The sequence below is a fragment of the Anser anser genome (genome assembly GCF_964211835.1).
Source record: "Anser anser genome assembly, chromosome: 2".
NCBI lineage: Eukaryota > Metazoa > Chordata > Aves > Anseriformes > Anatidae > Anser > Anser anser.
Genome location: NC_139721.1, coordinates 48887939 through 48914516, shown reverse-complemented (window position 1 = coordinate 48914516; position 26578 = coordinate 48887939). Strand labels below are relative to the sequence as shown.

At 40.4% G+C, this 26578-nt stretch overlaps 1 protein-coding gene across 11 annotated transcripts in view; it reads right to left on the bottom strand.

Moving 5' to 3' along the window:
* ZNF521 (zinc finger protein 521) overlaps positions 1-26578 on the bottom strand; it is a 231772-nt gene that overhangs the window by 4685 nt on the left and 200509 nt on the right. For all 11 annotated transcript variants that reach the window (XM_083821822.1, XM_083821825.1, XM_083821826.1 and 8 more), the window contains 2 exons: positions 26441-26572; positions 23655-23770 (listed from right to left, as the gene is read on the bottom strand). In XM_083821822.1, coding sequence (XP_083677948.1) covers positions 23655-23770; positions 26441-26572 — 248 coding nt within the window. The remainder of the gene's footprint in view (positions 1-23654; positions 23771-26440; positions 26573-26578) is intronic.

Genomic DNA, 26578 nt, shown 5'->3' with positions numbered 1-26578 from the left:
GACACGGTTGTACCAGACAAACAGTGCAAAGAGGGTACAAGTGAAGAAATAGAAAGATGAAATGTAGATGTATTATTTCAACAGATGGTAACGGTACCACAGCAGCATGTTATTTTTTCCTTAGTTCAAGAACACAAACATGAGTAATCAATCATCACTGATTAAGTAATTATGGTACCCTACATGTTATCACTTATCTGGAATCCTTTACCCGTGTACATTATGGATCACCTAGTTTTTTTGTTTGTTTGTTTGTTTTTCATTCAAAGAAAACCCACAAACCTGAACCCTACTGCACTGCAATACAGTTCCAGGTTGTAAAACAGAACTCTCTACATTACTGTCAACCTTTAAGCACTACAATTTTTATTTATTTATTTATTTTTTTAACAAAAGCAATTGGTTTCCAACAGGCTGGATAATAAGTCTTTTGACCTGCATTCTTCTCTGACCCATTAAGGTCACCCCTGTGCTCGGGCATATAGCTGACTTAGGAAATGCCTGCAAGTCCTGCATTTCATCTCCTGCCCACTCAAAATAAAGCTTTCTTTAAATGTGTCTGTACGGGTCCCTGAAGACCAGGGAAGCATCCCTGTAGTGGGCAATAGAGGGACAGAAGCTTCTGCCTTTATTAATGAATGCAGACCATTATGAGTCTGGCTGGCTCCTGCACTGTTCCCAGAAGCATATACTGTACGTGACTTAAAATGCTAGAATATTGACACAAAGCGAGCTGGGCACCCCTAAGGAAAATTACTCCTTGGATATAATGTAGGCTCGTAACAGCTATTAGAGTACAAAATAAAACCCTCCGGGATCAAACTGACATATACCGCATTCTACCTACTCCTCAAACATTAGAAGAATTTCTTTGTGAAGGCATTCTCAAGGACAGCATTAAACTGACTTTTGTAGCAATCTGCACCAGCTTTTTGGCTTACAGCTTTTAGTACTAAATCTCTAGTTTGAATCAATATAAGTACTATATCTTCCACATTAATCAATACATTTGGTTCAATACACGTTCTATTAAATTATACTTTCTAATCAAGATTTTCTGCTTCTCTTCCCTTCTTTTTATTCCAAACTTCTTACCCTGTACCATACTTTTCAAACTGTCTGCAGCTAGTAAGGGGATGCTGGATTTTCCAGAGCTGGAGGGGGAGAAAGAAAAGCTGGTGGAAAAGGCAAGCCTAGCAAAACCTTAAGTGCAGCTGTAATGACGAATTACAAATTCAGTTTCACAGAGTCAACATGGTTTCCAGAACTTCAGTCTGAAGCCTCATTACTTAGCCGATTGCCATGATATAAGACCTCTTCTGCAGAAAGCTCTGCGTTGGGAAGTGGTGAAATACTACATCACGTGGAAAGGAGCGTGGGGGAGGAGGGGACAGGGGTAGAGCAAATAAATGGAACTTATTCAGATGTAACTACAACTTTAAGAAAAATCTCAGTAAAGACCGATTTTTATACCCTTTCCTCAAACTTGTGCTGTTTCAGTGCTGCAGTGCACAGTTTCTTGTCAAAGCCCCATTGTATTGTGGCAGTGTTCTTTCCTGGTAAACTGTAATATGATTATACCCAAGTCTAAATTGATGAGATATTTAGATTTGTGAGATACTAAGATTAAATACACGCTATAAATTAAGATGTAAAAAGATATAATTTAGTCCAAGTCTTCAGGGATATTTGAAACATTTGGATAGAAGATCTCTCTAGCAATCTGAGTGATGTACACAGTTACAGCAAATGACTTTTCCACACCTGTGTTAGGTTTGGTGGAATGTGGTTATTCTTCATACGCAGAGAATATGAAATGCAGTGTCAAAATGATAAACACATATATTGCAGACATTTGCCACTGTCTTACAGATCACAAACACTACGCTGATGTCCTTGCTTACAGTTTCTCTTTCTTTCCTCCATATAATCACTATGGACCTGCAGAGAAACTGTTGCATTTTCTTTTGACATTTAACATCATCTTACTCAGCTCACAATAGCATCTTATAATCCTTTCTAGATGACACTATGTGTCATCATTAAAGAAAAAGGTAAAATAGCATAATAAAAGAGAAGAACAAGAATTTACAGAATTTAAAGACAGAAAAGACCCGTTAGGGCGTTTTCTCCACCCACCTTGCCAATGTTGCATTACTGCCTATAGTGTAATTTCAAGTGTTTTGCCCAGTCCAATTTTAATTAGAGCTTCCAATGCTCCTCTTGGGAAGCTGTTTCACAGCTTCACAGACCTCAGGGTTAGGATTTTTTTTTCCTGATGTTCATCCCAGGAGAGGAAGAGGCTCAGCCAGCCCCAAATCACACACAAAACCAGAGCTGCATAGTCAGGAGCTGATTTCAGTAGAATATCTGGTCCGTTTTAAAGCATCTGAATACAGTAAACTTGCTTTCAATGCCCCAAAACATTAAGGCCCCCCTCCACTGCTATTGCATGCAATTAAGATGATTCTGTCATGTGGGCTTCTTGGGTTCAGCTGCAATACAGGTAAATGTGTATTAAAGGTGGGGTTTAGCTGTGTTCCCACAGTGAGAACAATCCCCTCCACAGTTCACCTCCACCAAATGTATTAACTGAAGGATTTAACCCTGATACAGGGACATATCTAGATCCATTCAATGCTGTAGTCTTTAGTTGTACTGACAATGAGCCAGTCTATAAACAATTCTGTATTTTTCACGTAGATGAAATACAAAGAGCAACTTCAGCTGAAACTCATCATCGGATGATGTGACCATAGATTACTGCCCCCTCAAGTCCCTTTATTCCTTTCATAAAACATGAGCCATAAGAAATTAAATCATTATATCTGAAATCTTGGAATTAACAGATGTTTCTAACGTGTCTGATTGAGGAAATTACGTTGTTTCTGAGACAAAAATGAACATATATTCAGAATTCAACACCTATCCTGAGTGAATGAGGAAGCTGGAAAGGAGATGATGTCTGATAGTTTTTCAAAGGTAGGAAGCTAAATGAAGACTTTGAAGTTCTAGAGAGGAAATAAAACTCCAGGCAAGGTGTGCCTGCCACCAGCATCTTCAGTACTACAGTGCAGCTGACAGAGCAGAAGGAGTATAGATGAATTTTTAAATGCACTAACATAGACGTGGAGTTTCATTCAGACCCAGTATGACCATCAGCATAGACCTAACAAAACACAATCTCCAAAACTTGAGATTCCCAAGGAAAGAAGTATTTGATCTGAACTAAAACAGAGCTATTTCCACAACAAAGAAGGAGCCAAATCCCAAGAGAAACTATGTGCCCATAAATATCACTTATCTATGCATAAATACTACTTATGTGTGGTGAGTTTATGTTTACCAGCCTTTGAGACCCAGCTCTGTTCTCAGACACGATGGCCACTTAACCGGTCATCTCAGGTCATGACTGACCGCTGTTCACAACGATAATTTAGGAAAGTCTAAACTGAACTACAGTTATTCACATAAATTAGTTCACGTAAGCTATGTGATTTGATATGATATTATATTAATGTTTCTGAAATGACATGACTGCTAATCAGATCGTTCACTTAATCGTGTCTATGGAAAAGTCTCAGTATTCTGGTTTTTCAACTCAAACATTTCCAGCTGGACCACAGAAAACAAAATCATAAAAAAAACTCTAACTGGATAGTATGTTCTCAGGGATGCAAACTGGAAACTAAAAAACAAACAAACAAAACCTGATACCGATTTTTCTTCAGAGACTTACATTAAGTCAGTAGTAAAATGCCAGCAATTCCCTTTTGGATTGATTATTACATGAGAGTACATACACCACAGATTTTCTGTGTGGAAAAGAATGACATATTTTTAGGTACAGCAAATAAGACCTTCATCGTTGTTACCAGAAGTGAACTGAGGTAAACAAAAGTATCCGTTCACCATCCTTGCACCTTCCTCAATATGAGTGTTGGCAGGGGCTACTGGTTAAGCCCCTGACATAAATCAGAGTAGCTCCAACGCTGCTTTAACCTACAGTGCCAGGTAATAGTCTTCCACAGGCCTCCCTTACACTATTTGGTGTTTATTGAAATGCAACGGAACTTACAACAACCTCTCCATTCTGGGCAAGGCATGTTTGGATGTATGGCAAAATTACCGCTATAAATGATGGTGATAAGAGAGAGGGAAATAGTTAGGACGGGTTCACAGGAATTTATCAAAACTGGGAAAAAACTCCGTTCTATTATGCTGTGAAGTGGCTGTATTGCTAATCAGGATCCAAGCCTACATGTTGTTTGTAGAAAAACAAGGCTTTTGTGATGCTGTAAATGTTTTAAATTAATACACACGCATCCTACCCCAATAAGAAAATTGTTCACTAAGTGGGAATAAAAGCTTAAACAAAAAATGCAAAAGGAGGCACTTCTGAGAAATATATCAAAAGTCTTATTACTTTAGAATATGATTACGATTACCCTGGTATAAATTAAGAGAAACTCCACTGAAAGCAAGGGAGTTACAAGATAGGGACGAGTATGAACAGAGCCAGGGCTGTGGAGTTTAAAGCAAAATGAATATTGCTCATCTACTGATTGCTTCTTGCTCACCCTCTGCAGAGGGGACAGGCAGAAGTCTCTTCACCACGTCAGACCAGTCAGGCAAAGAGCAAGCTGAATGAATCCTGGTTTATCTGCAGCTGCTGTGGAGCAGAGTAGCTGAGGACAAAAAGCTTTGATATGCAACACCGCCTAGTAAGATATTCAGGGATTGGGTCAGTGTTTTACAAACAGATGTGTTCAATGGCTAGTTGTTGCTCTGCTTTATTTTTTTTCTTTGTTATGTTTAATTTATCATGCTGGTGCTTTCTAAACTACAACATCTGTAAACAAGTTTGGATTTGACCTCCCTCCCATTTTACATCCACGAGTGGTACTCCTACTTTGTGCTCTAATTTTAGACCCCTTGAAGACAAACGAATCGGTGGAAAAGAGAGACAGGTGTAAAACAAACATACAAACAAACAAACAAACACAAAAAGCCCTTGGTCTGACAATATGTGTTCATCTTACGTGAACACAAATTTACCTAGCTGGGAGTGAGGCACTGGCTCCTGGAACTGAAGCTATGCTATGTACAGATTCCTTTATAGGTCAAACCCAATTAAACAAACTACTGCTAAATATTTAACAGCTCAGTGCAGTAATTAGTGACAAATAATGGAAGCTTAAATTGATAATTGCACAGAAACGTCCTCTTGGAAACATGACATGTTTCTTGCTCCTCCTGTTTATCTCACACTCAGTGAATCCTGGTAGGTCTTTTCAGGGATTAAAGTGACAAAGGAACCTGTATTTTACACACATCTGTTCAGTTAGCGGTGCAGTTTGCTAGGACATGTGAGCAGGAAACTTCCAAGTGGATCTTTTTCTTCTCAAATTCCCATTCTGGGCTCTCTGTCTTGAAGCAGAGTAGCTGCTGGATCAAGTGAATTGATTTCAAACCTTAAACCAACCAGCAGCTCCAGAATTTCAGCTCTTGTCCATAGGATTCAAAAGGTCACCCAATTAAGATGGGGAAGCACACAGAGCTGTGATTTATATGCAAAGGGCAACCTTTAAAACAATGATCCTTCCCTGTTTTCCACAGGTGCATGTACAAGAATTCCTTTGAACAAAATTACAAGTGAAATTACAACTTTCTTGACACAGCCTGAAAGGAAAGCGCTGTAACTTGTCTGCACTCTTATTATACGGGCGGACGCATCCCACACTTGTATCGATCGCCCGGTTCACCTCCCTACCTTGTGACATAATGCTGGGTATTGTGCTTATCAGGTGACAAAGGGACAGGCTGGAATTTGGATTCCCTGCACATTGCCAGCCAGTGCGTGCTGCCTTGTACAACAGCACTCAGCACACGGGAGGTTATGGATCAGCCCAGGATTAACACAAAGTGACTAACACAGCTTTCACTCAGCGAAAAGCAAATCCCGAACCAGCCCAGGTTTCAAATCACCAAACCCAGCTTTTCTGAACAAAAATCAGACCTGGTAGATATCTGGCATATATACACCCAATTAAGATGGAGCATGTAAGCAGACTGGTATGTATTTTGGATGCAGAAATCAGAACCACAGGTGAAAACGTGTCCCCTCATCTGCGGTATGTCAATTTTAAAATGTGTAGAAAAGAAAAGGAAAGCTAGCTCTCCTCCTCTTGGAAATGCTGATGATCAGACCCAGACTCACTTGCACATTGATGCATCTTTTTCCTTCACAACAGTATGTAATGAAATCCAGATCGAGCAGGTTTGATGGTAACGACCAAAGATTCCTGAGCTGATAAGCAGAGGTCCCATTGCTCTCAGACTGACTTCCTTCACAGCTGGTCACTATGCCAGACCACACAGTGGGCTTGGACATCTTATTGTCCTTACTCCTACAGCTCTTTAAACAATGAGCAGTGGGAACTGGGGCAGTGGTTATGTGACAGGCTTGGTATGAATATGAACTACAAATACACTTGTTTGTAAAGAAAATAGGGACCATTTTTGTCCCTTCATAGACAGACAGTTAAGAACTCTCTATAGAAATGTTGTGCTCCTAGATTGACCCCATTAGAGTTCTCTCCTTTTCAGCCTAAGAGATTCCGTGCTGTGAAGGTGATTTTGAGACCAGAATGCTACCGTGCCCTTCAAAAAGTCACTACTTCTCTCAATTTTTTAAGGACATACACTGTAAATCAATAAATCTGGAGCATTTACTGACATGTGGTACCAGAACAATAAAATTTTATGTTTGTCATTGTGGTTATTGGTTGTAAAACAAAGAAGTCTGGATTCTCTATTGTCTTCTGTTTTGTTGTTATTTGCATCCGTGTAAAGAAGTGTGAAATATGACCACAGCTAAATGGGAAGAATTTTACTCTCACTTTTGCCTCTTTTCAGAACCTATACAAGGGGCAACACAGCGAAGTCTTACCCCCTCGTAAGTCCAAGGCATACAGCACACATTTAGTACTCCCTCCCGACACGTACTGCACAAAGAAGCATCCTTCTATGCCTTTTTTTTCCATCCTCCCCACGAGGCGAGAAGTATCCTCCTCCCAAATGCCATTCTTGGAGGTTGGTCATCCTGTGTCCTGTCACACAGCTGGCCAGTGACACGTTGCAAGTCAGACGTGTCATTAGAGCCAGCCTCGACCCCGCACTGACAGGCGAAGAAGTGCCCCCCTCACCCCTGGGCCTGGCTGGCGGTGCCGTGGCACTCCTGCCTCCCTGGCTGTCTCCTGCTGGGGAGGCCAGCCTAGTGCAGCTGCCGCTCGCAGCACCCCTTGCTGCCCGTTAGGGCTGGTTTTTAGCCTGGCAATCTCATGATCAAGTGAAAAGGATCACGCTGAGGAGGGAAAATGACTGGAGACGACACTTATTTGCTGCCTGTGTTTAGTGCCGAGCTGTCTGAAATACCGAACTTTAATTCCTTTACAAAAAGATGTGCTGTAGCTATGGTGAGGCTAATCTATAACCCTCGCAGTCTTATATAATTTGCTACTCCAAGTTAATTTTAATTCATTACAATAAAACCCACCTAATTAAAATAACTCTTTAAAGTGAAGTATTAGCTTGATCCCAGGGAAAAAAAAAGCCGAATCTTCTCATCAGAGGGCGATTCATCACACGGCAGTGCACGCTTACAGAAATGCAAAGGTAAAGCGATAAACAAGTACCCACAGCAGCGGGGCCAGGCGGAAAGGGGCAGGCAACAGGAGGCCTGCTCTCCCATCAGCGCTCCGAGGAACCTGCCACACAGAAGTGGCACTTACTCTAATTTAAAGCTCTCGCAGTTACTTCACCTTGGCAAAATTTATAAACTAATAACTTGAGTAAACAGACCGGCGCTGCAAACAGGAAAATAAAACCAATGCAAAGACTCAGGCCCACAGAGGAAGCAGCTTTCCCAGAAAGTTACTGTCTTCAACAATAAGATAAAACATTTGTTTGGGGGCTACTCTTCTAGTCCCTGAAGTTCAATAACTGTTCCGCGTTGTAGCATTAGCATCAGCAAGATCTGCACTGCCACTTCACTGTGGTCTGTATTCTATTCTCCCTGCAAATCTCCTCAGCATCTTAAGGCATTTTACAAATCGGTATGCTCGTCTTCTGGTCAGCTCAACCGAAGAAATACTTCTGGATGTGAAAGAGCCTGCTCTGGGGCTTTGGCTTTCCCTTAAAATGTTGTTAAATTGTCAGGTAATCTGCTTTCAAAGTGCCAGTTCTAAAACATACTAATATTTGCAATTAAAGCTCACAGTCTTTCAGGTTTCTGCTAGTTTTTGTTTCTCAGTAACTATTAAAAATTACAAAAATGTAGTGTTTTCCATTTACATGCACAAAGAAGAAAACCAGAAAGCAATTACAAGGGTTAAGCAGCAAGTCTATGGAATACATGCAGAACAATATTGGAATTTTTTTTTTTGTGTGTGTGTTATATCCTAAAACACACCACTGTGTAGAAAGTTCTTTTCAAATCAAAGCACTACTACAGTAAAACAACTGCAGGCAACGTTTCTGAGCCACGACGCAGTTTGTGTCAGAACGCTCATCACTTCAGGCTGACCTGTCAAACTATCTTTGGGAACATGATAAAAAGGCAAATCTGCAAGTTGGTAAGAAACTTTTGAATGATAAAAAGTATGCGCTGCTCACAAACTACAGAAAATAATGCTGTGCAGCGCCAGCCGAGCCGCACTGATGCTTACAGCAGAGGTCTGCCCCTTCCTACTGCTTACAGGCACACCTGCTCGGGCTGTGCTCCTAAGACTACTGTGAGGGAGTCAATGTTGTGAAGCTCCAACAGAAGAAATCAAACAAAAAATTAGGGCTCATCTGAGTGATGTGGAGAAGAGATCAGGATTTAGTACTATACACAGGTACCTGCTATCAGCAGTCACGCTATATTATAAATTACACGTGGATGAGGTTGGTAAGATGACATTTTTGAACCTTGAGAGGCAATTTCTGGTGCTTACATTTTCAGGAGATTCTCAGCACCCTGCAGAATCTGACCCCTGAATCCAACCCCCATACTTGGGTGGCCCAGTAGGGTCTCAAGATGCCTTGTTTTAGGCATCAGGGATTGAAATTTTGGCCACAGGGCTTTTCCAGAAACTAACACAGTTGTCAAACAGTCTACGGAGCTCACCAGAGAATCATTTTGAAGGATTTTGGAATCACCACTTTTCTGAGATATATTTCTCTATTAAGTTCTGCAGAACAGTCCAACATCTGCAGAGACTTACCATTCTCTGATAAATTTTTGTCATTTTCAGACTAATTCCTATACAACCACCATATATATTTTTTTAAATCCTTGTGGCCTAAACATTCAAATCTTGGGCCAGCTCAGTCCTCAGTGCACATTAAAGCATTCATAAGGCTGCCCGACCTTATGCCAGCCTGTAATAGCCCCCGAGGGATTTATATATCAATTAAAAAACCCTGGAATTCATTGGAGTCTGAGACGTGCCTGCAAGGACCAAAAGGGAGTGATACAGAACCAGCTAGCAAAATAAACAGGAATTGCTGCATACTAAGGGAATCCTTGGCTGCCTGACTAAAGGTGCCTTTTATACTGGCAGGGGATGCAAATTGGAGCCCGAGGATCCGCACTTTCATTTTCAAAGCACTTTGCAAACATCAACCACTTCACCTTCACACCATTGCTTCGAGGGAAGTAAATATGTGCAGTTCCAGCATCCTCTGTTTTCTGGAGGTGCAAAGAAGCACCCAGCATTTTTTTACAGGCACAGTCTGTGTTCACACACAAAAGGGAGCTTTTGACAACCTCTTCCTTTGTGGGCAAATGAGTTTCCCAAGGCCACCAGGGGAATTAGTGGCAGAAAAGGGATTAGTAGAGAGATCCTGCTATCCAGCCTGGTGCTCAGTCCGCCCTGCCTCTCCTGGAAGACACCAAGGCAATTCGGTGCATCCCAGCCATACGCTGCGTTGCTGTACAGGGCAGATTACTGCATGTCATCCTTTATAATCTCTCCTTTAAGAGGGAGTCTACCCGCTTCCCGCGTGTCCCCCCTCTGCTTCCCCCCGCAGATGGTGGCAAGGTTAGAGACAAGTTGTTTTCTCAAGGCTGAGATTAAAAATGGCTCTGTGTTTTGCTAAGCATTCCTCTGAAGCCTGGGCAGCGCGTGCGTGTGTGTCTGAGAACGACCCCAGTGAAAGGGAGGAATGAGAGATGCTAAACAATGCTGCACAAAGTTGCAGACTGTTCGGCTACAGGCCAGAAAATGAATCCAATTTTTCATTCTGTCATTATAAATATTTCAGTGCAAATGGTACTGATTTTCTGCAACTGTGGTTAAGCAAAGGGCCTCCGAGTGAATATTTAAGAAAAAAAAAAAAAAAAAAAGGAAAAGGAGAAGAAGGATAAAGGAAAAAAAAAAAAGAAGAAAGAGAAAGAAGAGGGAGGGGGGAAATTAAGGTTAGCAACCAATTAATTTCAAACTTCAACAGCAAAAAAATCTGGAAAAATTTCTATAGCGATGTAGTGTATGTGACTCCAAGAAGGAAGAAAAAAAACATTTACTCTGCTCTTCTTCTGACAGTTTCTCATAAAATATCTGCAGTCCATCTATCTTTTAGTACTCCAGGCTCCTCTGGAGAGCAGAAAATAGTAGTTTAAAGCTCACTTCAGTGCCAGTCTGCGGGAGATTGCTTTCCACAGGACCCCTGCTGATGGAGGCCTAGGGGAAGAGGCCCAGGAGTTATTCAATCAGTCCAAGGCTCTGGGGCGGCTGGGGGTCCGCTGAGGGCTGATTATAAAGCTGCCCTCCTGTTGCCTGCCTCCGAACAGAACGAAATGAGCAGCCTCTTGCTGAGCAGATTCTGCAAGAAGGAATTTCACCTGTCACGGAGTTTGTCAGAATTTCAGGATTTATCTTGGTGCAAAATTAATAAAATACCAACTAGGATTTCAGCCTGACTACTCAGCTGTGTCATCTCAAAGTGATCTTTCACCTAAGAAAACCTGGACACGGAGCTACTGAAGTCATCCTTGCCCTACTTTTGCTCTGGAACTTCAGCAGGATGCTATGACTGAATAACAAAACCATCAGATGTGGGTTTCCTGACTATTACACCAAACGTCAAGCACTGGGTGGGTGCTACTGTCCTAACGCGCGACCTTCCACCTCACTTCTGTGCTTCCCGAATCTCCCTGGAATAAGCTAGGAATCTGAAATATAAAAAGATCATTTCTGTAGTTTATAACCTAGTAGGTCCCTTATGGCAGCACATCTGTTAAGTTCATATGCTGGTATTCCAGGTCTGGATTTGATTTATAAGTTTTAAAGGAGTACAAACAACAGACTACATAAGATTACATTCAGCGAAACCCTGCAAATTAATATTGCTGTGACAGTCAAGTACATGGTCCTTTAACCATATTCTGAGTCTAATATCTATCCTTGCAGTAAAGTGCCAGGTTGATAAAGCATCATCTCAAGCTTCTGTGAACAGAGTTCAGCTCTTTCTAAGCTAGACAGTCTCACCGGTCTTCTGACAGTGCCTTACAGCAATAATAATAATAAAAAATCTTCGTATACTACCTATTTAAGTAAGATTGTGCTAGCTTATAGCACTTGGTCACATGAATTTCAAGTCTCAGGTAGCATAGAAGCAATTAACTTGCAGCCTGCAAGAGAGCTTTTCTGTTAAAAGGGGAGATCAACTTGTAGAAAATAAAATTGTTGCCAGCTACGCTAGCTGATAGGTAAATAAATATTATTGAATTTACAATGCCATTGGTTCAAATCATGACACGGAAAAACAGAGATCCACTGTACCAAGAAAGAGCAAAATATGCCCAGATTGGGAAGAAAGATGCCATTAATAGCTCTTACTCTACATTGTGGAAATTTCTGTACCCTGTTCAAAGCTGTTTGCTGTCTGAAGTAACAAATTTACCTTTCGATCTGCTCGTCAGCATTTTCGAGGGAGAGCTTAAAACAAACGGTAACACATCCCTTTCTTACCTCCTCACCCTTTAAATGACAATTCAACATTAATACACATCATAAAGCCACCTTTACCAGGCAGTAGTAGTCTGACAGTTTTAACACCAAGAGATCTCACAGCAAAGAGAGAGAGAAAGCACGCAAGTGGATGCACAGATGGTGGGAGGGGACACAGGGTGCTCTCAGCAGGCTACAGTAGAGATGCATTAACTCCACAGAGGGATAAGGGCTTCCCACCAGTACAGTCATGAATTATAACTGAGCATGGGAGTGAGTTCTTAGTGCCTGTCTCACAGCAAATATACTGTTCCATTTTCCTGCACAGTCACCTTTCACCTTTACAAACTCAAAGCAAAGCAAAATGCACCACTAATATTAACAGTAGCTCGGTTGCTTTATATTACACAGCACACATCTCTCTGTACACACAAAGTATGGAGGGGAGCAGAGCATCCGCTGACACAGAGTACCCCCAAGCTGATTTACACACCCACGATCGGTGCCTATGCCTAGCGATTCTGCTGCAAAATGAGGCTGTAACAATGCAGACAAACAACTAAAGCTGCATGTAGAAATGTGTGTAACTCAGCAGTATTGGTTCACGAGGACTGAATCATCTCTTTCCCTCTTCCCTTGTTAACGGGGTGGAGGACATTCATTTCAGCTTTGAACACAAAGGAAGCTCTACTTAAAAAAACACACCACGAAAGGCTACAAAAACACACTCTTTTTCCACCCAAAATCATATTTTAGCCTCAGCCTGATCAAAGCATGGTGAACCTGACCCCGGTAACAGGTAGGAAAACTGAACCTGAAAGCTGTTCTTCCTGGTCGGGGTTTTGTAATGAACAGCTCCAGTTGTGTAGCCATCTGCATCTGAGTCCCTTTGACTAATGTTTGGAATGGAGCAATCTAATGATGCTGATGCTCTAAGAAAAGAAAAAGAAAAAAAAAAGAAAAAGAAAGAAAACCACCACTTTTGAGCCAAGTTTGCTGTTTACTGGAGTTTCCTGGACGTGTCTCTTTATGAATCACTGACCACACCTTGTTTTTACAAACTATCTGCACCTCCTCCCTAGGGGAATTCATCCCCTCCCAACTTTCCTCCTACTCAACAAACCTATCAATGGAGAAAACTTGTTATTTTAGGCGGCTGAAAATTTGACCAATTTAAAGGATTCATTTACCATGCCTTTCACTTTCGTTTAAATCCTCAGTGCTCCTGTTCTAAATGACAGCACCGCGAGCGCTGCTTTTAAGCACTATTCATCTTGCCTACCACATCTCAGCCTTTCACACAGAAGGCTGCTCTCTCTCCAACAATGGAGCCTTACTCCTTTATAGCTGGAGGGCAGAGACTGTTACGAGCTGTAGACTTGCTGCAAATATCACAATAAAGGATACAAATGTGAATTTCTCTTAAAATACAGGTTCAGCTCTGGAGGTACCTCGCTTTAGAAAACTGTCAAGAGCAAACAATATATCTTCCTCCAAAATGCACACCAGCCACCCAGCTGAAACAGCTTTTCCAAATGATCTAACGTGTCAATGGAATCAGGACGAGTGTGAATTTTATACCTTTCTCCATTTTGTGTCTCTAATCGATATTCTACCTTCCTTCACACTTGACATACTCAGTCTTGGTTTGGCAGCATGTCTTACAGAACCTTAAAGACAAAGACTGAACATCTCCCTTCTCTCCAAATCCCTGTTTGAAAAGCGGGGCTACTGAGCTATGCTCTGTGGTGGAAGAAGGTAGGGTTAAGACTACAGATGCTGGAGGGTGGCAGGTTTGTTGCTACTGATCCCTATGCACCAAAAAACCATACAGAGGTGAGGATGCTGGGGTATACAAGGTTCATTGCAACCCTCTGCCGGCACTATGGGTGGGAATGGGGGCAGATCTCGAGCGACAAGCTTTCAGTGCTAGCGTTGTGCCATCACTCGTCGGGAATCGGCAAGACCAGTGGAGAGTGGAGCCAGGAATGAGGAGCTTATTCACGGGGACGGAGGGAGGGGGGCCAGCAGCAGGGTAGGGGGAAGGGAGGCAGATTTGCAGAACTGGCCATGAAGCTCCTCAGTACACCATAGCTGGATGCTTCATAAAGTCACACTGATGGCAGTCCCGGAGATGACCATCTGTTGTCAGCTCTGGGCCAGATGAAAGATAATATAATGGCAGCTACTGGTAGCTAACAGCAGGGCAGTTGTAGGAAGGAATGCGTCCTAGAATGAAGAAGTGGTGCTTCCTGGTTAGCACAGAAAATCAGTCATCGATATCAACTACATTAGCAAGAAATTAATGGATGGACAATTAAGAGAACTGAGCTGATCTACCAGGGAAATCATTCACATGCAAACACAGCGCTTATTTCTTCTGCTTACTCCAGGTGTATTAGCCAACTGATCTGACTAATGATGAGGTGTAGGCTGAAATGGTCAGGGCACAGATGATAAAAACTCATTTTCTGCAAAGGGCAGAATTCCATTTCTAATGATTATTTGTGGGTCAGGGAATACATTTACTGCTTTCCCTGCCCCCAGTCTACAACAAGACTCCCTGATGTTCACCGAGGTTTCTACAAGGACTGAGGTTAGAAATTGGCCTTTATGTAATAACTGAACTTCCCCTTATTACTATCATGATTTATTTTTACAAGTGTCTGATCATTATTATCAGCATCACTCAGCAGAAAAATGTTGGCCTTGTAGCCACTATTATTTCTATCTTGTTTCGTTCTTTGCCCCATAACCTCCTTCCTACTTCTCTTCTATTCCTTTGCCTTTTGTTTTCCCTCTTCTGCCTTCCTGTGTATTTTCTTTTCTGCAGCAACTTATGATTTGCTTCTTTGGACTGAATTCCTGCACACTTTGCTGTTCCATTTGCTAAAACGATCAGAAATCCTGATGTTAATGTTGGCATGTAAGATCATTGCTATGTTTCAGATTCAACACTTAAAAGACAAAGGAAAGTGAAGCTTATCCTCTCTCTGATTACCATTGTTTCCGTCTGCTTTCAGACTGGAGACAACAAACTTCACTTAATATTTTCATAACACAGTCTTTGCAGTCACAAGGCTTACTATTATCTGTTTCTGCAGAATATATTTGATGTTGACCATCCCAGCCAATAATGTGAACAGATCCAAAGTATGGGTTAACTTTTTTTGTTGTAACTCATTTTTTTTCCAAAAATAGATACCTATATTTTACCTATATATATATATATATATATGTCCAGGCATACAAGTATGAACAGGAAGGAGTAGGTAAAATAGGGACATATATTCATGTATATACACATTTGGTTATGACCATCCCCCTTGAAGGAGAAGGAACATACATTTTTGCTTATTTTTGTATGGGTATATTGTGGGTGTAGCTCAGCACTTATTCTGGACATTATACTTCGCTTCCAATTCTTTTGCCTTTTTACTGTCCCATAAGTCTGAATTTCTTTTCAAGATGAAAATGGTTTATTTAACAGTAATACTCATCAGTTAACTGCTACATTGTCTTTGTCAATTAATTCTGTAATTTCATCAATAATATCGTCCAAGCATCTGAAAAAAAAGCAGAACCATGACAGATTCAATTGCTGCAGAAATTTAAGGAATGTTTTCTCAGGGAATAAGAGATTTTGTCAACACATTGTTTCCTGCTTATTTACAGGAAACTGTTCCGAAAGTTTCACAAGTTGACTGTGTTGCACATAGATTTACAAGTATATGGAGAATGTGGGGACAAGTAAGAACCAGCCCATCTTTGTCAAGCACTATTTAATGAAATCAAAATGGTCCCTATAAAACTCTGGCACTTGGGGCTTGGTGGGCTTTGCAATGTGCTATAAATATTCATGGCCTTACAAACTACCCACAGGGAGTGTTTACATTTGAATAGGCCAATCAAAGGCGGGTGAACTCACCAGCTCCAAACCTGGAAATTTCTTATTTGGAAAAGAATCACCGCATGAAAACCTAATATGGCTGTAACACCCCTGGATCCCCAGGGGGGAAGGGGCACTGGAAAGGAATTCTTCTTTTTTTTTCTTTTTTCTTTTTGGTATTTAACCTTTGTTTGACATTGAAGCAAAAGACTTGTAGTGGAAACACTTTGAAGTTATGTCCTTAAAGAACTAATGCGCGGGTGCCCCTGTCACTCTTCTCATGATTGCCTTTTTCAGAAAATTTGCAAAGAAAGTAATTCTCCCTTCTAGGGAAAGAAGTCTCAAGTCTGAAGAATATGAGCCTGAACATTTTAAATCTTGAATGACATAGAAACATACTTTATCTGCTTGGGCGTTGAGAATTTCCAGGGACGACCTTTTAAGCATGGATTATCTTAGGGAAATAACATGCGGTTGATAAAGTCACATGCATGCATGCACCCATGTGCACACACTGGTGCACACTATCATAAATATATTTTCCTTGAAACAGAAAGCACTGTAAGAGTTCAGGAAACAATGCACTCAAACTAGTAATACTTGCAATACATGCCTCTCTATTTAGTTCCCTCAAAACATAAGCATTAATTACATTCCTATCTCTGGCACACATATTGTTATCATCATCCTCACTTGATAGAGGATGCATGGTTAAGTGGAGCAAGTTAGTACCAGACTTCGCAACTGAATCCAGCTCTTCTGACTCCCAGGCATCTGCTCTGACAAAAGCAACCTGCTAAGGACTAAGGCCAACATTACTGAACGTGGCACCTGTATTTAGGCATTAAAACTGTTTTGCTGAAACCTTACAAAGAGGCTGTGGCTGCTCATCACCTATGCTTTTACTAAAGTTGCTAACTTCAGGCATTTATGACCTGATTCCTGATGTACTCAGCACCAGCTTCTTGCACTGACCTTAACTACAGCTGGAGGTGCTCAGCACCCTCTCAGAAATAGGCCATTGAGTTTAAAAATGTTGGCCTAAAGCTTTGATTGTTAATTGGATTTCAGGTAGGCTTCTTTTTAAGAAGAGCTGACAAAGTTATTCCCTGCTGGCTCGTGGCCTTTGGGGCCTAGAAAGCCAGCATCTCTGTTCCACTCCTCAGCCTAAGAGTTTTGGGACCTAGAAATGCCAGAGCTAATCTCTAATTTCACTTAAAAATGTTTTGAGGCCTTTTCTTTGTGAAGCAAACATCCTTGAAAATGTAACTTCACCTGCAGGTTTGAAAGTTTTGTCCCTGTTTTTGTATAAAGAGTATAAATTATTCATGCTCTCCCCTGTTGTCATGCAAGGCTTACCATTGGGACCTACACAACACACAGACTCAACTCTCTTGGGGGCACTGGCAAAACAACTCCTACCTGGAGGTTGTGGTGCCACTGCTGCTGATGCTAATCCCACACCAGCCTCCTTCCCAGCTGGTCCCCAGAAGGAGGCACAAGGAGGCAACTCCAGTCCAGACCAATTAGCAGTTTTCTCTAGCTGTCCCCCATACAAGAGAATATAGTGTTTGAATCCCAGCTCTGTTACTGCTTCCAGTAGTGGTTTTGGTCATGACTTTTAGTTTTTTCAATAGCCTAGAGTTTGCTTAGCTATGCTCCAGGCTCAGGTTAAGGGTATTTTTAGAGCTGTTTCACAACATTGAGATCTTTGGGAGCATTTTACAATGCAGAGGTCTTTGGAAAATGTAACCCTTAAAGAAAAGAGCTAAAGACTAGAAGATTACTTTCAACGGTGCTAAACCCTGGAGCATGAATGTGTTTCAAACTGGACATCCAGAGAGGGACACACATAAAGTTACATAAAACTTCTGGAGACTCTTCTGTGCTGCTCCTGCCTTGCTCTGCCTTCCTGTATGCTCGACTGTCAGCTGCTTGCACCAGGAGCTGCGAATGTTCTCCTGCTGTTTTAAACAACGTGAATAACATCTGCTGTGAGTGCTTCATTCTTTCTTTCATTCTTTCCCTGGGGAAGGAACCGTGTATTTCAGTTTGGAACAGCTCTGTTGTGGGCTGGGGTTTTGGGGAAGGTTTAGAAATCTGTGCTCAGGTACGTGTTATATGGGAGAAGGGAGAATTGGCACCTATAGGTGCCACTATTAAAAGCCAAGGATGTTCAGGGCAATACTTAACTGCAGTGGAAGTCTCTTCCGCATACCTGGGCCAGCCCGCAGGAAAGCTGTAGCTCCCATGCACAGTAAGCTTCAGCTGTTTGATAAAAACACTCACAAAGCAGGGCTGTCAACAAAGGCACTGTTACACCAAACGGGAAGAACTTTTCAGGTGATCTCAGAGATGTGCTGGCCCCAGAATGAGTCTTAGAGCACAACTGGGCAAACACATAGGAGGGCAGTGCAGACTGCAAGAGAGCATGCTGAATGTGCTCCTGGTCTCTTTTTGCTACTGAGGAACAGTGCTGCAGACCTCTGTATTAGCTGGAATGTCCTCCAGTCTGATGGCTTCATGCCCAGGTATTCTCTGCTGATGGAGTCCAGACGGGAAGCAGCAAGGGCGTGAATCACTGAAGCCAGGTCCCTTTCCAACAGGATGGGAAGTAACTGCTGATCCAATTATTTCTTGCCCTAGTTTTTATGTCTGTAAAGTGGGGATACTTAACTACCCCATGAGCAACTAATTATTAGCTATAAAATGTTAAGTAAATGCTCTATTTCACGAAAAAGAGAAGCAATTTTTGTAGTGGGCAAAATGGTCTTGAGAGGCCATGTAATCTTGTCTAGTATCATATTCAGAATGAACTATCACCACTGATAAAACAATGATCCTGTACAATTATTCAGCATTTCTACTAGGCATTGTTACCTCTCTGACCCAGCAGCATAAAAAAAATAAATCTAAAATTAAACCATTCACTCTGGGTATTACCCCACAAGAGTGTCTCATGCCTTCCCACAAACACCAAGGTGTGTTGTGTTGGCTATGGAAGGAACACTAGGACTGGAAATAGGAAAGGAGTGGTTACTTCTCATCAGGCACAAAGGAAGCACTAACATCCATTCAAACGTCTAAGTCTAAGTCTGAAGTCTAAAGCAAAAAAACAGGCACTGGAAATAGCATGATGATATGAAAGGGAAGTTTTAATAGGCAAAATTGACTTTTTCATGATTTATTGAAATTCAACATTAAATTAAATTAGCGATAGGTTTCTTTACATCCTTACTAATTAAAAGTTCTGTATAGTGGATGATGGATGGAGAAGATTGTTATAGTTAAATCTGTACAGAAAGCTGTATGGTCATGCTCCAGGTATTCAACCAGAGAATTTCAACGTCTGGGAGAAATCTAGGCACCCTATAAGATAATTGTCTTGTGACTTCCTTATCTGATAATCGTATCAGATATATTTCTGATTTTAAAGATTGTTACAAGCCTGATTCTATGATTCTGTTTATGAAAACCGCTTATTGTACTAAGCATGTCTAATTAAAAGTGTTCCATTCTAAAGAATAAACATTTTTAGGGACATACTTTATCAACTCCATTTCAGAAGTGTAAATACACCACATAGGTGTTTGAACACTGCAGAACATGTAAGTATGAAAACTCAAAACTCAGAACACTCTTAAAACATACAGTTCCGTAATATAAGGTTTCTATTTCCTTCCTTTCTACAGTGGTAGTATCTTCTTCAAAAATTTAAAGCTAGTTCAATAGCTATGGAGCACAAAGCTATTTAAAGGAAGTGTCACAGGTGGGAGAAGAATGAGCTATGGAGAAGATTAAAATTAAGTCTTGTATGCTTTCTCTGAGAAAGGCACGTATTTTATCAATTAAATTTGCAAATAGAGTGGTAGATAAAGCAGAAGTATCAGCTCAGGACACCAGGTTTCTAGTCTTGTATTGACCACCAAACTGCTGCATGTACTTGAATTAGTTTCTATACCTCCACTTCTGTTTCTGCTACTATCCTTCACCAACTTGGGTGTAAACTCTTTGGAGTACAGAGTTTGCCTGTTACAGTTCTTTGGACATTATGGCAACAACCTCAAACAATCTAAGCATCAGTATAATGCATTCGATTAATTATCATATTAATTATAAAAAGCTACTGGTTGGAACAGTTTGTGCAGGTGTTTAGAATATCCTAAAACAAAAAGCAAACTCATATAAAATCTTATTATTTCAACCCAAAGACTGAGTAATACCTTATGGGTTTGATTTTCCTGACTGGTGATTTGTTCTCTGTTCTCACCAGAACTTGGTCCTATGAGATTGTCTTGAGTTCCTTAGAACGGTCTGGAGTGAAGTCATGGAAACCTCTAAAGAGAGTCCTACTTTTTTTTTTTTTTTTTTTTGGGGGGGGGGGACAGGACAGTAACTTCCCCAAGGTGAGAAGAATGTAGTATATATATTCTTACGTTCCTATAGTCTGCTTTTCCTGGAACAGGAGTCATAAAATCAAAAGCAATGAAAGCAAAGAATCACACTGGGCCAAACACCAAGTTAAGCACCATTATAATGCATTTATTTTCTGTACCCCTGAATTAATTCCTTTTAATTATCAGCTGTACTATACACATGGATAGGGTTTCTATGTTATTGTGTTCTGCTCTGCTCAATCTTGCTCTTGTTCTTATTCTGCCCTACAGCCATGGAGTGCTGTCCATGGCTTCTAATCTGAGATGATTAGCATCTCTCATGCATGGGAGATGCACTTTAGATGCATGTTTAAATTAAAAGCAAGAAACTGCTCCTGTTAGAGGGAATAAATAGACTGTTATGCTGCAAGCCCCAACACAAGCCACGGTAATGTGAAAGGATAGAGAAACATAACCCGGAGGCTAGTTGCCAAAGATTCCACTGCTTCAGCTGGTAGATAGCCTGAACAAAGCGATGCTTCCTAGAAGAGGTTTTAAATGAGATCTTGAGATCAATGTATTTTCAGTAAAAGCAGACTCCAAAGGTCAGTACCTACTGCTCTGCCTAAGTGCTTTGCTGCCCTTTTACCATCCTGGGTAGATAACTGGAGGTAAGAGCAGAAAGCCAGTGATCCCAGCATATGTGAATGGCGCGATAGAATGGCATTTTTTTTAAACATAATGAATTCTCAGCTGGGGTGGGGCTACCCAAGTTAATTAAAATAATAAACATAATGAATTAAGTGAATAAGAAAATGAATACCTTTCCCTTTTTGCCAGTGTAGATAAGCCAGAGAGAGTCTGTCTCTAAGGGTATGGAGATGTGTTCTGTTAAGAGCCTTCTGCAGCACGGAACAACCAACACACTGATTGTCACCTAGCCAATGTAGAGCATAATTTGTCTCTCTGTGGGGACATCCTTTTGTGCCCTTCACTAGAAAACCAGGTGCTTCAGTTACGTTGAAGTTTTAATGAACTAGGTTTAGATGGAGACAGCAAAATCTTGCCCTGAGTCTTGGGCAGGGATGAATTTTCAGTGGAAAATCATGTGCTTTTATTATAATAAAAATGCAGAAGGCAGCTGCTGGGGACCCCATGTATTTTGAACCGAGATCTTATTTTAGAGAGAGAGATTAACAAGGAGGTGATGTTACATGTCACTACTACACCAGGATCTCTACATTTTGCATCTTCAGAATTCAGTTATCTATTCTGCCTCTTTTAAACCCAGTCTGAATTCTGCTGTTAAAAGTCCCCTTGTCCCTGTTTCTTCTCACAATTTTCTTTTGCATACCTGTACTTTCTTTCTTCATGTTTTTTTTTTTTTTTTCTCCTTTTGGTCTGATTTCTCTAACAATCTCTCCTATCTCTTTTCAGACATTGTTGATCTCTACTTCTCCCTACTTCTGCGTTTTGATTAATGATGAACAAAAGAATTTGTGAAAATCAGTAAGCCAAAATATTTGAATATTTTCTTCCTGAAAAAGCAGTTTCAACTTATTGGAAACACTTTGAAAAAACAACAACAACAACAACAACGAAACAAACAAACAAACAAACAAAAAACAATAAAACTAACACACACACACAAAATATCTTGACTGAAAAAAGCAAAAAAAATGATTCCACAAAAAACATGCTGTGGCTGAAGCAAATACAACAAAATTAGTTTCTGACCTTTCCTCATTCCACTCAGTTTCTGCTTTATTTTTCCTACAAGTACAATAACTATCTACACTACTCAGACCATATTCTGACTTCAAAACTCAGTCCTGCCTCTTCCTGTCCACCACTATGTAAGACTGCTTTTTTCCCCCTAAACATTTATCTTTTCTTTTCCTTGTCCTCCTCTTCCAGTTTGGTTCAGAGTTTGCATGTAATACCTAATACAGACAGAAAATGAAACAGATTTGAATCTGTTAGAAATAGGAGAGAGCACAAGCACTTTAAAGTATCACAGGTATGGTCCTCCAGGTGACCTATGGGTCCATCAAGACAGAAGGTAAGAAAGGCTATCAAAAAGGCGCTTTCTTCCTTATTGCTTTCATGCAGAAATGGGTTATTAGTACAATCTACATGAACACCAATCTCTCACACAACAAATCAATACATGGTTTAAATTCTCTTACTTCTTTTTTCTCCAAAAAATGTATCCCATATCATCACACCAAACATTAGTATCAGGTTTTCAGAATGTAAAACTTTCAGGAAGTGAAACACAAGATGCGTGTATGGGTGCACATGCCTCACTAGCCTTTTGCCTCTGCTGATGAGATGAAATCCAGCTCTTGTGCAAAGCTAAATTAGTTGTGCACACTCTGCTCAGTTAAAAGACTTAGAGATGGAGGCCCATGCTACAAAAAAAAACCTACTGAAAAACCTTGAGTGCTGAAAAATCTTTTAATTCCAAATAATAATCATGTGGCAGGCTGTAGAGGAAAGGCCCTACTGCACAAATAGTACAAATACTTTTCCTTGCTCCATCCCTACAGATCATCAATGACAATGACATTTTTCCCTCTGTCAACTGAATTTAACATCTCAATGTAAACTAAAATAACTTAGAAGCAATCTTTTGCTGCTGTCTCAAGATACAACACCACTTCAGGAATACATACCACCACCTCTCATCTCAAGACAAGCTACGCATGATGTTAATATATAGTAAATAATTCCTTCAGCCAAACTTGTTTTCAGATCTTGTTCAACATTTATTTCCTTCTCTCTGTCCTTTTGGTCTCATTAATAAACTGCATCATAAACATATCACAGGTCCCACAAAAAGCACACAAGAAGACAGTATACCATTTTTTTGACTCGTTTGACTCTGTTTCTCTGTTTTTCCTTTTTTTTTTTTTTTTTTTTTTTTTCCCACCAGTTAAGAATTTGTGGGAAATGGGTTTGGCCAGCAGGTATATCTGGTAAATTCTGTCTACATTTTCCCCCCCATCCTTATGTTGCTACATCAGTGCTTAGCTTTTCACATTTTGATACAGCAGAATACACTATTCCCCATTTCACCACTTGAGTAAATGTTTTATGTATAACTAACAGAAAAATAGGATGCCAATTCCTCTCTCCTTAAGACTATCTTGAGTTGTAATAATGTATTAAGCAAGAATCCAAAGGTGGCTCGCAAAATTCACGTCTGTACAAGGTGATTTTCTGCCAGCAGCTTTTTGAAGCCACATGGGCCGAATCACCTACAATTTCCTTGTCCTTCCTTCATCCCAATCCCGATGACAGGCAAGTATCAGAGGAGGTCATGACAAGCAAAGCTTTGAACTCAGCTATCACAATGCTATTATAACCCCCAAGGTAACAAGCGTGTACCTGCAGCTCTGTTTGGAAGAAGAACTTCTGTGGACACTGCGTGCAGTCATAGATCTTGTCCTCTTGTCCATGGGCTGAGAAAATATGCTGCTGCAACTTGTTTGCTTGGACAAACACTGAAATAATAGACAAACAACGAGCTTTTCATTATTTTGTATTGCAAGTGAAGCATTTTTATAAACAATTTCCCATTAACACTCAGCAATTCCAAGAGGCAAAATTAAGCTGGCATACTCAGATTTCACATTATGCTGTTGCTATAATGGGTACCAACGAGCACTATTTAACTGCGAAGTGTGATCCTTCTTCATTTTAAATGAATTGAAATAGATGTCTAGTTTAAAAAAAAAAAAAAAAAGAAGCAAAAGGAGACCCTAACAGGACAGAGAAGTTTACATTTCAAGATTTAAAAATGCCATTTTCTCTTCAGAATTGTTTCTTCATGCTTACTGCGCTTTGATTGAACACATACAAAACTTATTTCCTAGCAACCAGCAGGTTTGAAAAGCATAGGTGCCAAAGTCCTGTTTACCGTGTTTGCCTAAAGTTAAAGCTAACAAACAGCTCTGTATTTAAATGTGTTAATGCTAAAAATTATATCCCACAGCTACACTGGGGCAATGTCTATAAATGTGAAACAGAACTGCAGGTAAATTCTCTTTGGATACTTTAAGATCAACTCTGCCTACACACTGAATGCAAGGGTTTCAATAATATAAACATGTTCAATTTTAATGACTACAAAACAAGGCCCTAAGACTGTGTAACAGTTTACCTAGGAGACATACTATTAATAATTAAATTGTATATGCCAGAGGCAGTGTTTGGGTTGGCAGCACTGACTTCTGATGGATGCCTGGTGCACTGTGACCTAAAAAAGTTTGCATCTACAATATTAATCTGTATAGGCAGAGAAAGGATTTATTAAAGATGCTGGCATTTGACTTTGACTCCACTCCTAATCATTAAAATTATTCTAATTGCAAGGCAACAAAAAATATCAGAATATTGTTCTTCTGAGTCATACATTTTAATCACATTTCTCATTACCCTGAAAAAAAGGGCTCAGATTCCATTTTCCATATAAAACTTATATTGGGTATTTTTACTTCTTGTTAATATTCTAACAAGACATGCTGAAATAATTTAATGGCATATTGCTAATAAAGCACCATTGTTTATGATTAATGCTTGGTGTCTATTTACCCCATCAGCAAAAAGGAGAAAGTGTTTCACACAGATTGAAATCGACTTATCTCCATACTCTTTAACACATTTTACAAGGCTACTGGCTCAAACATTAAAGGATTACTTTTATCAGGGATCTGGCTCACACGGAGAATTGTCAGTGGGTACTTCTGACAGTTGCAAGTTTTTATATTGCGTTTACAACTCCCCCCACCTTGAAAACCTAAGACCCATGGCATTACGCTACAAAAAGATCACTTCGTAACATGTACACAAAGACAAGGGGAAAAAAATTAGTAGAACGAGTAATAGATCTAAAAGACAAAAAAATGCCTAACTGAAAGAATTACTGAACACAGATGCCTAACAGTCAAACTGTTCACAGCAGCATTATGCATACTCAGATTTCCTATGATAAACCATGCAGTGGAGATGAACTATGCATTTTTTTAATTTTATAAACTGCAGAAATGTGTGAAGCCTGAAGATAGTGAGGTAATTAGTCATCAACAACCACTGAATCCGAGGGACGAAAAATTCAACTTCCATTTTCCTCTGTAGCACATACTTAGATTTTACTGGGAGGGGAGCTGCCAAACAAAGAGAGGCAAAAGGAAGGTATTAAAGGGTCTATTTGCCTATCAATGAAAATCCTTCACTTCCATTAATGGAGAACAGAAACCTTGAATTGCTTCCAGAATTAGCATGCCATTGATGTGAGAATACCCAAAGTGTGTTTTGTCATGTTTGTGATTATCTTTGATTTTCATCTTGTAAAGCAAAATTGTGCATGTAAGCTACATATTAACGCTTATGTTTTAGGTTATCATTTTATGAAATGTTCTATTATGAATTGCTTAAAAAAAATGCACAACAACTCTGTAGGCATCCTTTTAATGTGTTTTCATTTCCAACAGCATTTTTCTGCTCCTCATTATGGCCCAAACAATGCAGTGCTTAGCCCTACCGGGTCAAGTTATTTTCTCACTTGGGTTTTACTACCGAACAACACCACTGCTTGGGGAGGATTATTCCACACTTGGACCTGTGTCAGGGGAGAGCAGAACTTGACTTGTGGCAAGACAGCATGGTTTGCTTTCTAAAGCACATTACAAGGGTGTTTCTTCTCACCACAAGCCAACAAACACACACAGAAGTGGGCTTTCTTGCTCGTTCCGAGAATGCTGCTGTGCAGGCTATGTCTAGCAGCCCTTGAGGCCAAATTCTGCTCTGAATTGGATCGTTTTAGATGAAACATCTGTAGCTTTAAAGCACAAATTTATGGGCAGTTTTAGACTTGGCATGTTTAGAACATGAAGGTGATGAACGTGATACCATGGAAGGTAACGGACTCATTTCTGTAATTATAAAAAACTCAAACCTCCAGCTGAAGAGCTTGAAATGCTGTTCTTACAGATGGATGCTTGACCTTCCAAGAAGCTCAGCTTTCTGAACGTTTTCTAATCAATATTACTAATGAGCATAAATGCAATGTTTGCTCCTAAAACTGACCTAAAGCCAACACATGGCACAATTGTAAATGGGAGTTCTGTGCAAACGAGCTAAGGGCAGGAGTGGGACAAGCAGCAATCACCTACCTGTAAAGCACACCGGACATTTGAAGGTGCCCCCCATGCCTTCAAAGCTGTGCTCTATCAGGTGGCACTGAAGTTTGGCAGGAGAGTCGAACGTCTGATTGCAGAGCTTGCATTCGTGGTTCAGTCCTTCATCTGAGG